Source organism: Leptodactylus fuscus, chromosome 4, assembly GCF_031893055.1.
Source record: "Leptodactylus fuscus isolate aLepFus1 chromosome 4, aLepFus1.hap2, whole genome shotgun sequence".
Classification (NCBI taxonomy): Eukaryota; Metazoa; Chordata; class Amphibia; order Anura; family Leptodactylidae; genus Leptodactylus; species Leptodactylus fuscus.
Genome location: NC_134268.1, coordinates 55172727 through 55185896, shown reverse-complemented (window position 1 = coordinate 55185896; position 13170 = coordinate 55172727). Strand labels below are relative to the sequence as shown.

General features: G+C 41.3%; 1 protein-coding gene across 1 annotated transcript in view; it reads right to left on the bottom strand.

Moving 5' to 3' along the window:
* The window catches only part of CA8 (carbonic anhydrase 8), a 69755-nt gene extending 61417 nt beyond the window's left edge, over nt 1-8338 (bottom strand). Inside the window, exon 1 of the mRNA XM_075270464.1 lies at nt 8132-8338. Within this exon, the coding sequence (XP_075126565.1) occupies nt 8132-8207 (76 nt within the window). The 5' untranslated portion in view covers nt 8208-8338. The remainder of the gene's footprint in view (nt 1-8131) is intronic.
* Between the last annotated feature and the right edge of the window lie 4832 nt (nt 8339-13170).

Below are 13170 nucleotides of genomic sequence, written 5' to 3'. Positions count from 1 at the left end.
TTCTTTGTTTCATGGGAAAGTCCATCCCAGTGTGGAAAGCTATAATGAGATGCAGATTATAATGAGCCTCAGCCAATAGCCATGTGCCAGGCTTGTCTTATATCTCTATAACCAATCATGGTTGTATTGATTAGAATAGCCAAGCCAGCTCTTTGTCTGTAATGTATTTAAACTACCTTTTTCTTACAATAAAATCAGAACTCTTTTGATACACTACCATCTTGTGTCTTTAATCAGTTCTCCAGGCCTAAAAGAAAGATGGCTGCAGTCCATCTAGGCCTGTTAATTAATTATCTAATTAGGACCTCTACAACATACGGAGGGATCCATATGTCCCTATCAGCCACAAATGGTGAAAGGTCCTCTTTATAAAGAGTCTGTCATGTTCAAAATGCCTCCAAAACCAATAATAGTGCCGTGAAGGAGTCTATAATAGAAGTAGGGTCATAACTATAGATGAGCGAGTAGTATTCAATCGAGTAGGTATTCGATCGAATACTACGGTACTCGAAATACTCGTACTCGATCGAGTACCACTTGCAATTCGAATGGAAAAATTTGATGCAGAACCAGCGTTGATTGGCCGAATGCTATACAGTCGGCCAATCAACGCTGGCTCTTCTCCTAACTTTAGAAGTCTTCTCCGCTCAGTGTCCCCGCAGCGTCTTCCGGCTCTGAATTCACTCTGCCAGGCATTGGGCCCGGGCAGAGCCGACTGCGCATGCCCGCGCTACAAGAAAATGGTCGCTTTGACTGTAAGCGGCCATTTTCTTGTAATGCAGGCATGCGCAGTCAGCTCTGCCTGGCCCGATGCCTGGCAGAGTGAATTCAGAGCTGGAAGATGCCGCGGGGACGCTGCACGGAGAAGACTTCTCTTAGAATCCAGCCTGACCCTCACTCGTGGACTTGGTAAGTTCAATTTGATCGAATGTTGCCTACCCCTGAAACGAGCATTTTTCCCTCATAGGGGGTATTCGATATTCGATTTGAGTAGTCAAATATTGAGGGGCTACTCGAAATGAATATTGAATATTTCACTGTTCGCTCATTTCTAGTCATAACCTGATAAAGCAATGCAGACAATAATTATTTTACAGATACCCAAGTTAGCCTTCAAGTGCACCAAGGGCAGGTCTGAATTGCAGGCAAAACTGAAAATGTCATTTACAGCTAAAGGAATTTGCGAATTAAGAGACAAGCCAAGGGAATTTCGTCTGTTTGGAGACAAATCTGGCAAGTTGGGTCCACCCTTGTGCACTTTGCAGGCTAATATGAATATCCATATAAAATTATTGTCTCTGTACTGCCACATCATTGTCCCAGGAGGCATTTTGGATCTGACAGACTCCCTTTACCTTAGGCTCCTATCAGTTGTTGATATTTCTAGGATGAACGGTTACAATTCACTTGTTAAAATGTCTTGGCTCAAGACCTTTCTGTATAATCCGATTAATCTAGCCATGAAAGCCACTCTATTATCCTTCCAGTGTAACTAAAGTAGTGACAATCGGAGGGTTTGTTTTCCCATCCTATTTTGGAGATGTGCTCGATTTGGATGTGCTGAATTTCTCCATAGGAAATATGTCTAAGCACCCCAGTAAATCAAATTTGAAAACGGAAAAGGGAAACTATTAGTATTACTAGGAAGACTTGTACAGTCACTAAGGAATATTTCAAGAAGTAGGAAAATGATGAACTGCTATAAGGATGGGTTTTAGCTACTGTAAAGCAGCTCTTTCTCATGTCTTATATTCCATTTCACCAAATCTCAAAAGAGCTGAGAAGGAGGATACGCACAAAGAAAAAGTTTCTTTCTATTGAAGAAGAGGAGAAGCCAGAGAGAAACAATCTGCTTCTGAAATGTGCAGCATCCTGGAGCGCTGCTATTTTTTGTGTTTGTCTGTTGTGCCTCCAGGTTATGTTGGTTTGTCCCATCTTCTATTTTCAGTGTTATGTGTCATTGCAGCTTTTCCCTGTTACTTTTCCCCCGTCACAGTTCAAAACTCATGACTTGGTTCAGCCCTGGCCAATCACAGGCCGCTGGGTGGGGTCTGTAGGAAGACTATAGTCTCCTTGGCGACTGTTGAAAGTCAGTCTAGTGCTAGAAATTACCTTGCACAGTTCATGCTGGGCTGTGCAGGAGGAAGACCAGGAAGGAATCTCAACAGCCGCCAGTACAGCCTCTAGGAGGAATATTTAATGCCCCAGGCTCATCCAGAGACAGCCTCGAGATGGAATAATTATGTGCATTTCTGAGGAAACATTTGCCAGCTGTGCCAGGAGGAGCAATGGAGGATCCTGACAGTAGAAACTCATTCAGGCCTAGTCTCCAGGTAACCAGATCCCTGTAATGACTCCTTGCTCCACTACTTCCCCAATATCCTCGGTGGGGAGTGGCAAGCGAGGAGGAGTAGTCGTGGACTTTTATTATGGAGCCTCCTATGACCAAAGCAGGGGGATTGGACTAGAGTCCTAGATTTGAATCCAGCCAAGGACAACATCGTCAAGACGTTTGTATGTTCTCCCCATGTTTGCGTTGGTTTTTGCTACATTAGTTAGTAAAAAACTAAAAATGCAGTGCACTGGTGAGAGACTCCCTTTAAAGGAAATCATGTGAACAATATAAAGGTTTATTAAACTGTATAAAATAGGTATATAACAGATTTGGATGCAATTATAAATTCTTCAAGTATAGACCTCGTATAAACCTTCAAGGGACAGAAACTTTTTTTTTGTTGTTGTTTAGCCGTAAGAGCATTGGCTACCTAATGTAGTTCTTGCTAAATTCTGATTGCACAAATTATAGGAGAGATTAAATTATCACTTTAAATTATAGGACACTTGTCCTCAATCTATATACATGAGATCTGTGCAGAACTGATAGAAAAAAGTATTGATATTAGACTGTGTTCACATCTGCAGTGGACGTTCAGTTGCAGAGTAAGAAATGCTAGTTAAAATAGTGCAGCATTCAGATCTATTTTGACTGGTAAAATGTCCAGACAAAATGGAGTAAGGGTATGGTCACACATAGGAATTTGCCGCGGATTTGAGAGCATATTCCACCCTGAATCTGCAGCAGATTCCACTCTGAATCTGCCTCCCATTGTTTTCAATGGAAGGAAGAGACTGCAGAAGGCACTGAAAAAAAATCTGCATCCTACTTGATCATATCGCGGATTCCATGGCTGATTCAGCATAAGATTCTATGGCTCGAGATTTCCTGCTGATTAGGCCAGTCCATCTGTGCTTAATCAGCAGCAGAATCTGCAACAGAATACCAATGCCTTGCAGAGTACGGCAGCGTAATACCACAAGCAGCCAGAAGTAGATACAAATACAAAGAAGACTTATTTTCTATTGTAAGCAGAGTCATTCTATTGTAAGCAGAGACATTGCTGAATCCTTTGGTCCTTTGCTTCGAAGAACATATATGTGTTTGTAGAGAATGTAAGGAGAATCAATCCCTCCCCTCTCCATTCATTGTGTAAAGAGAGAAAAAAAACACCCCTTCCGCTCACAGTAGATAAGGAAGACGGAATCACCATATATATGGACTAACTTCTTTTGCAAATTAGCTAGTGGCAGGAAATTATTAATGCGCATTACCTTTTGATTTGGAATCATATGCTCTATGAAATTAACATTGTCTGAAAAGTTAGTAACTATTTTAGGGGTTGTCTTATTAAAAGAAACCTGTCCGTGTGTTCTATTAAGACATACATGTGTGTCGTAGTGAGGGGGGGTCCCTGCTCTGGAGTGCCCCTACACAAAAGCATATACTTAGTGATGACTACACTGTCATTCTCTTTTAGGGCTCTTCTGACCCCTGAATGAAATCAAGGACTGCTGAGGCCTGTGATTGTGACTCAGCAGACACGTGGGATACACAGCGTCATGACATATTTAGTCTATGGAAAACCATAGAGTGAACTTCACAAATATTTGAGTAGACTCCAGTACTCCATAATAGTAAAAAACTGTTTCAGCAGATGTGAGGAGAATCAATCCCTCCCCTCTCCATTCATTGTGTAAAGTGACAAAAGAATCGCCCCCTTCCACTCACGTTAGAGAAGAAAGATTAGACGGTTGGATTATATTGGGAATAAATGGGCAATTCTTTGGCATTGGGGCCCCTTGCAGCTGCGTACCATGGGCAACCACCATTTTTCCCCTTATTATAATTCATCCCAATCTGATATTCATGACCTATACTGAGGACAGAGCATCAAAATAAGCCCCGGAAAACCAACTCAAAGCTAAGGCTAAAAACACAGCATTCATGACTTTTGAATTAGATTTCATGTCATCTCATCCACATAGTTCGAGGAAAAAAAGCTGTGGAAAAGCTGCATTTTCAAAATTTCTAATTTTAGCTGCAGAATCACGAGTGATGTGTCTATAGATTTAACAGGAGAGGAAAAGAAGCACAAACTCTTTACTAAAACACCATTAAAATCGCTACAGAAAAAAACACGTATTCTAAGCATTGTTTTCCGCTGCATTTATTTTATAGTTGCATTTCGCAACGCAGTTTTTGATGTAATTTTTGGAGTCAAAGCCAGAAGTTCAAACAGCAGAGAGAAGAAATGTAAGATGTTCTTCTATTGTTCACATTTCTCTTAAATCTTCTTCTGGCTTTGGCTCAAGAAGTCATGTAATATTTTACTCTGATGAAGGAGACAACGGGTCGTGAACTTTTGCTATAATTTATTTTTTGCTGTAATTAGCCATTATAAATCTTTGCTTTAATGTCACATGATTTTGTTTCCGAAAGATTTACCGGTTTTTATTTCTTAACAATACAGTGTTATGAAAAGTGAAAGTGGTGCAACAGGTTTTTAACCCCTTCTTCTACCCTAAGGTAACAAACCAGGTAAAGTAAATATTTTCAATCCATTAAATAGTCAAGTAGACGTCATCAAGCGCTCCCGAAATCACACATGCTGGCTGCGGTGCAGCGCTTCTGACATTCACAAGTCTTTTTGTTGGCACATGGATCAGATCCAGCAGTAAAATCTCTTTCCGGTAGGATCCTATATCAATTGTGGCAGATGAAAAACCTTAAGGGTAAGTTCACATAGAATTTTTTTGCAGGCAGATTTTTAGGCAGAATCCACCTAAAAAAAAAAAAAAAAAAATACTCCCACTGCTTCCATGCATTTCAATAGGAGCCAACAGATTTTTTTTCCTCAAGCGGATTTTTCTGTAGAGGAAAATAGAAGTATCATGATTTATCTTCAGGTAGATTCTGCCTTGCAAAATCCATTGAAATCAATGGATGGCAAAAAGACCATCAGCTAGAAGAAAAAATCTGCCTGACTTCCATTGAAGTGAAAGGAAGGCTGGGTTCACACAGGGTTTTTTGGACCATATTTTCATGTGGAGGCTGCCTCAGAATCTGGTCAAAAAAATGGCTAGCCGCAAGTGCACCCGCATTCCGTTGCGGCATTCCGCTCTTGATTAGGCACAAATGAATGGGCCTAGTCGGGAGGGAGGTATCTAGCCGTGGACGCTGCGGAGGATTCTGCCGTGGAATCCGCAACAAGAAAGGGCAGGTTGCTTATTTTTTCCATGAGCGGGAAGAAACCATTCGTGAAAAAAGAAAGTGAACGGCTCCCATTGAATTCAATGGGAGGTGTTTTTTTCAGTCAGATTCTGACGAGGATTCCGCGTCAACATCCAGCCCAAAAAAAAAAAAAAAAGTTAACCCAGCCGAAGAGTTGGAAAGTGTTCTTTGTGGCTGATTTTGAGGCAGATTCCAATTCAATAATCCATCTGTAAAAAACTCAGTGAAGTGAAATTTAGATTGTGAGCCCTATATGGGACAGTATTGGCAATCTGTAAAGAGCTGCGGAATATGTTGGTGCTATAGAAGTAAGTCAAACCAAATGAATATATAATAGTCACCCACTGCAACCATCAGTGTCAAATTTTAGCTTCAATGTCCCTTGAATTTCTGATAAAGGGGTTGGGTTAGAAGGTAAGTTTTTTTTACATACATTTAACTCTAGGTATGGCAAATATTCATTACAGAAAAACTTTCTGTTCAAAGTGCTGCAGGAAGAACCGCAAAGAGTTCCCGCCACGGTTTTTTCTTCAGTGTTTTAGCACTGCAGATCGTCTCATGACGCCTTAGCCTAAGGCCCCACGATAGAGAAACGCAGCTTTCTTTGTTGCGGATTTTATTGTGTTTTTTCAGCCATAGTCAACAACAACCACAGGAAGAATAGGAAATTGCTAGGATAATCTTACACTTCTCTCTTCTGTTTAATCCACTCCTGGCTTTGGTTCAAAAATCACAGAAAAATCTGCAACAAAAAAGCCGCATTTCTGCAATGTTCGTGCCTTAAAACATCAGATCAAGCAGCGCTATTTTATCCTTCTCTTCCCCGTTGTACTATGGCTGAGTTTGGGGGGAAAAAAACTTGGAAGACAAATGACCTCTAGCGCAAATGTCAGTATGTGACCCTGGCTTTCTCCAAGTGGATACAATGGGGTAAGGGTGAGAGGTGAGGGCTGGCAGGGCATGTCTGAGATGTGCCATCAAGACACTCTACCTTGGCAAGGCTATTTATAGCTAGGGTCAGTGCAGAAAATTGATTCTTTTCAGATGAAAGAAACCCTTTGTACAGTTTTGATAATGATATTTCTTACAAATAGAAGGTTCAGTAGTTGTAAATTGGACCATTCAGCATTAGTTTATTTGAATATTAACTACTTATTACTATAAATACATAGGTAACAGTAATTTTTCCATTAACATAAAATAATTCATCCAATGATGGCCAACCAATCGAGGATGAGATGGTTCAGACAAACAATTCCAACAACAAAATGTCTGGTCTGGGGCACTTTAGTGTTTAGGAACAAAGAGCAGTACGTCTTGGGCAGATTGACTTAATCGGCTGCATTGGGCTGATCGGGTCAAAACCTGATATTTTCGGCTAATAGCCAGGTGAAAATATCTAACATGGCCAATCTTTTTTGGCACGTGATCATCACAAATGGACATTCACTGTATTTTCATTGCTGATCGTTGACTGAAATCACCAAAATGGCCTGCAGTAGACTAATATTATATGGCTAGATTCAGGCTAGGGCTACGCAGCAACATATTTTGTGCCACGTGAAGATTGCAGTGTCACATTGTGGCTGCATCTAATAACTGTCAACATGGAATGACAATGACATAACATTTGGAAGAAATCCACACATGCGACTTTATCATCATAGACCATAATGCAAGTTTTGTGTGTCTGCGATTTGACTACTTTTTTATAGCCAAATCACAGTTCTCTAAGGCTACATTCAGACGACTGTGGTGCAAAACAACCATGAAAAACGTCTATAGTTTATGACCGTCTTGCACCGGATTGGTGCGCGTTTTTATGGATCACCCATATATTTGAGTGTATGGAGGGATCTGGGAAAACGGACAAAAATATGACGACCTATATTTTGATGGTCGGTGAGAATAGGTGGTCATGTGAATAGCCCTTATTCACTGACATTGCACTTAGTGCTTAGTGACGGCGCACAACCATTATTCGCGGTTATGGAAATGTAGTTTAACAATCACTCGACTGCAAGTAGCAGACAAGATGCAACGTATATCACCGTATAGCTATAACCTTAAGAATACACACATGGATTCATCTTCATCTGATGTTTGCAGAACTCTATACACATGCTGTAATAGCAACCCTATTCAGATGAGTGGAATGGAATTTACAGTCATTTTTGCAACAAATCTGCCACGTGTGAACATATCATAAAAAGGCAGAAATATGAACCTTAAGTCCAAAAATAGATCAATATTAATTATTATTATTTTTCACTACTAGTCATTATTAGTATCAGCGCAATGTGTAACACAAGTAAGAATTTCTTATTAGTATTACAAGTAAGAAAAAAAAATCTTTTTTTAATCTAAAAGCTGAAACATCTATCATGGTAACCGTGCGAGACATTTTTGTATGTAGGGAATTATTAGTTGTGCGTTCCTGTTCTGAGTAAATACTGTATAATATTACACTTTGGGTTGGAGAGAAATCTTCAAGTTCTGAAGAGTCCCTTCTACTCAGAAAAGTTTGGATTTCATACATAAGAAAATGAAGGGAGAACTCACCTTCCACATAGCCCCACTCCTGCTTATCCCTGTCTCCTTGCAGTTCAGAGTTGCCTATGTAGTCTCTGTCGGCCATCTCTGTCCTCTAATGTGTCCCCAGCAGAACAAGACTTCAGTGTTGAGTGGGACATAAACAGATCATACTCAGGTCTTGGCTTCTCGCAGTCACTGAGCACTGTCACTTCTGCCTGTGCAGAGGAGGGGAGGAGGCGACTTTCCAATCACTGCAATTATGAGATGCATTCAGGGCAGAGACTTCTACCAAGCAGTTTTAGGTAATTGCCTGGAGGTGTCTTAGAGGTGGGTGGTGCCACTTCCAGCCCTGAATATTCTGCAGAACTGAAGGCAGGAGGGGCACTTTAATTGCACAAGACCTGTCATTCTCTGAGGAGCAGGAGATTTAGAACTTCGGCTACAATAGTAGGAAGAGATGTGTAGAGAGGCTGGAACATTGAAGTTAGTACACTGAAGTTGCTAGGAACCGGGATCACACCTTATAGTGACACATGCTTATATCATTGTTGTTCTCTTGTTTGACAAGATGCCGTTTTGGTACTCTAAAACATCTGCAATTTATACAAAACTAGTAACTATTGCAGAGCTTCTGGGAATTAATATTGCAGGGATAAAAGATAAAGAGTGGATTGCCTGGTGAGATACATTACTGATCTGTGGGGGTATGAACACTGAAACCCCACCGATCCTAAATACGGGGGTATTTTACCCCATTGTGAATTAAGCCTGACCAGCCAGGCTATAGCTTTGCCCCTTGCTGGACAAGACACATCCGAAATCCCAGTTATTTCAATGAGAATGCAGAAGATACTCAAAGTACAAACTCAGTCCTCAGGATAGGCATATCTCTGCAGTTAGACCCCCCCCTCCGATCAGCAATTTATCCTCTTTACCAGGGGTGCTCACACTTCTTCAACATGTGAGCTACTTTATAAACTGGCAAGGCAAAAGATCTACTACCCACTTTTTGTGGGTGGGGCAGGGGCGGGACCAGGGCTGGCCTGTGGGCGGGGCCGGGCATGTGGCAGCCCCGCCTGCCAGTGTCCGGAGATGACTCTCAGTCTGCACTGTGAAGAAGCAGCACCCCGGCCCCCTTCATCCCTAAGAGCGGGCAGCGCGTCATCCCCCGGAGCTGCTGCTGCCCGGCCTGCAAGTGTCCGGAGTGCTTGTTCACAGCGCAGGCTGAGAGTCGACTCTCAGCCTGCACTGTGAACAAGCAGACACTGGGGATCCCTGGCTGCATCCCGTGATCGACCCATATGTCCTTCGCGATCGACCGGTAGATCGCAATCGACGTATTGGGCACCCCTGCTCTATCCTGTATGCTATGGATATGTCTATCTTCATGACATAATCCCTTTAACTATGTTAGACTATACATGTATGTAAAAATGTATGAAATATCATTTTACACATACCAAATTATCAGTGGTTCCCAGTTTTTGCAAGCGAGACTCACTTTTGGATGAGGTATTTGCTGGGGACCCCCCTCTACCGTACTTAGTTGGAAAAAGAAATGTTCCTGTCAGTATTCTGTCTTTTTTTCTGCTGTAATCTTCCTTTTATTCTGGCTTTTAGCACTATAATCTATTCTGCCATGAGAAAATTTGGCGCCCTATACTGGCAAAATTTGTGGTCCCTGATGGATCCTACAGTTTCCTGTCCTGCAGCCGCCATACAGTATATATAATGTTCCCCAGTGCTCCCCACACCATATAAAATGCTCCACAGCGGCCCCACACAGTATAATTTTCCAGTGTCTCTTACAATGTAATGGTCCACAGTGAACCCACACAGTATAATGCTTAACAAAGGTCAAACACAATATAAATGCTCCATAATACCGCCACACGGTTTAATGTTCCATACTCTTGCTGACACAATATAAAAAGCTCCACAGTGCCTCCGCACAATTTAATGCTCTATGGTGTGACCGCACAATTTAATACTATACAGTGACCCCACACAGTATAATGCTCCCAAGAGCCTCTCACAGTATAATGCTCCACAGTAAAACTCACACAGTATCATACTCCAAAGCAACCACACAGTATAATGCTCCCCAGTGCTTCTTACAGTATAATTGCAACATCTTGGCCTGTTCAGGCCTCTGTGCCATCCTCCGATCGCATGCTATGGTGCAGGAGATGTGTCGATTTAAGATCTTCTGCTCCTGTTGTTTTAGTTCTGCTGAGTGTTCATTGTGATGTGTCAGTCTAGAAAGTGCTTGAGTTCCTTTGGTTACTAACTAGTTAATGCTAGTAGCTCTTTGATTATCATCCTCACTTGCCAATCAAGCTTGGGGTAAGTTCTTGTTACCCTTTATATAGTTTCACAGCCCTCTCTTGTTTGCTTGGTATTGCTTCTATGAGTGTGCTAGCTACCTATTGTTTGCTGTTTATTTACATTTCTGACCTTGGCTTTTTCCCTTTTGACTATTCTTCTGGTTCTGATTCTGTACTTCTCTTCCCGATTAGTTCTGACCCCTAGCTCTCTTGATTACCTGTGTCTGTTTGTTCGTCTTGTCTGTGTTGTATGTATACACTAGTATTACAGGAAGGGACTGTCGCCCAGTTGTCCTCTACTGCATAGGGTAGTTGAGGCAAGTACCTAGGGACTGAGGCTGGGTAGAGCATTAGGACTCAATATCTCTGTCTTCCTCCTAGGTTTCAGCAGCATCAACTGGGGAATTGCTTAACTGGCAATTGCCTAACAATAATGCTTCATAGTGGCCTTACACAGTATAATGCTCGACAGTAACTCAACATAGTATGTTCCACAGGACTCCACACAGAATACTGCTCCACAGTTCATTTTGGTGAATTATTGTAGTTTTGGGTCTACTCAGATCCCATAGTATAATAAATAGAAGCCCAGAAGAGTTGAGGAAAAATCACAAACACCTTGTGATCACCTTGCCTCACCTCTCCAGGGCATTCTGTCTGCATCTTGCAAAGTCCTGCAGTTGGCCTGCATCCTCTTCAGGCCTTTTGTGATATTAAGTGCCCCAAGGGTCATAGATGAGGCACTGACTCAATGTTATGACCTCAGCACGCCCCATGTCACCCCTGAAGACCAATCACAAACCTAAGCAGTAATACCTGGGACTTATAACATCACAAGAAGCTGGAAGAGGCCTACAAAGAACACCAGAGCATTGTCAGATACCCAGGAGAGTTGAATACAAGATTTGTTATATTAACTCACCTCCTCTGAGAACACCGCTGAAGGCTGTGCAGTCCTCTCTTTCATGATACAACTGCTGATCTTTAACAGCATCCATATTGAGACTCTAGCACATTACTGCACAGCCTCATTACCACTGATGGCTCACAACTTCCAGCACCACACCTCTGAGGTGAGGTGAGGCACCCACCTCAGGCGGCGGACTGGGCGATTTTTTTTTTTTTTTAACAGTTTTTTCTTTGAAGCCGCACAAGGAGAGCTGCCGCTGCCGCTCTCCTTGCGCTGGTTCAGACATCTACGTATCAGCGTAGGCGGTGTCATCATGCCGCCTACGCTGATACGCAGACATCTGCCGGGAAAAGAGGATGCAGCGGCAGTAGAAGGAGCAGTGCTCATGTCGGTAAGTATGAGAACTTTTTTTTTGTTGTTTTATAATAGGCTGCTACCTGCTGGAGTATTCACTCATCTCTAGTCCTGAACCATCTTTTATATAAAGGAGGGTTCACACTACCACCGCTGTCTGCCCTGGAACTTCCGTCCTAAACCCTGGAGAAACTGGACAGGTGACGGCTTGCTGGCAGTCTGCTTTACAACCCATTCATTTGAATGGGTTGTAAAGCAAACCGCCGGTGTCCGTATGCGGCCTCTCCATCTGGATAACCGTTTTTTTTGCACGGACAATCTGGCGAGGCCAGATTTACCGTAGATATACCATTTTGGGGAATGTCTATTGCTTAGATCAACTTTTATTTAACCCCTTAGTGACCAGCCTATTTTAGACCTTAATGACCAAGCCAAATTTTTGAAATTTTCCCTGTGTGACTTTGTTTGTGAATAATTCTGTAACAGTATAGCGCATCCAAGCGATTCTGATATTGTTTTTTCGTGACATGTTGTACTTTACTGAGAAGGTACAATTAGACTGATATAACTTGTGTAAATTTATTAAAAAACTCGCAAATGCTGAAAATTTTGAAATTTTTTCAATGTTTTCCATTTTCATCTGCGATCTCTCAATATATGCACAATAATACAGGGCAAAAAAGTTAGTAGTTATATACTTCCAAATGTTCCTTTTGTGTTTCAAGCATATTTGAAATAATTTTAGCATATTTGAGTAATTTAGACAATTTACAAGTTTATCAAGTTTATAAGCAAATTTTGGAAATTTGGAGTATGTGATTTTTTCCTGTACCAAGCTATGTTTGCAGACAGGAATAGGTGACATAATGACAGAAACCCCCATTAAATGACCCAATTTGTAAAACTAGACCCCTTTAGGTATTCTTTGAGGGGTTTAGTGAGCATTTTGATCAAAAAAATATTGTTTTGCAAGAATTATTACAAATGATGAAAAAAATTACATTTTCATTTTCTTCAAATATGTGTCATTTTAAAGCCAGTTTTTTTGCACACAACACATCAAAAAGAAGAAACACACCCCAAAATATATCACCCCACTTCTCCCGTGTTAAAAAATGTACACTTTGTGGCCTTAGTCCTATGTACGCACATATAGTAGGGCCCAAGAGGTAGGGAGTGCCAAATTTATTTCAAAACACAAATTTTGCTTTCAGATATTTTAGGCCCATTGCACATTTGAACAAGATTTCAGTTACCAAAACAATTGAAAACCCCCATAAATGACCCCATTTTATAAACTAGACCCCTTAAGGTATTCATTGAGGGGTATAGTGAGTACTTTGACCCCATAAGTTTTTAGAAAATTTGCGTCAAACAAAAAATTTCATATTTTTTTACACAAAAGTGTCATTTTATAGGCAGTTTTTTTGCACATAACACATGAAAATGAAGAAAAACACTCCAAAGTAGATGAC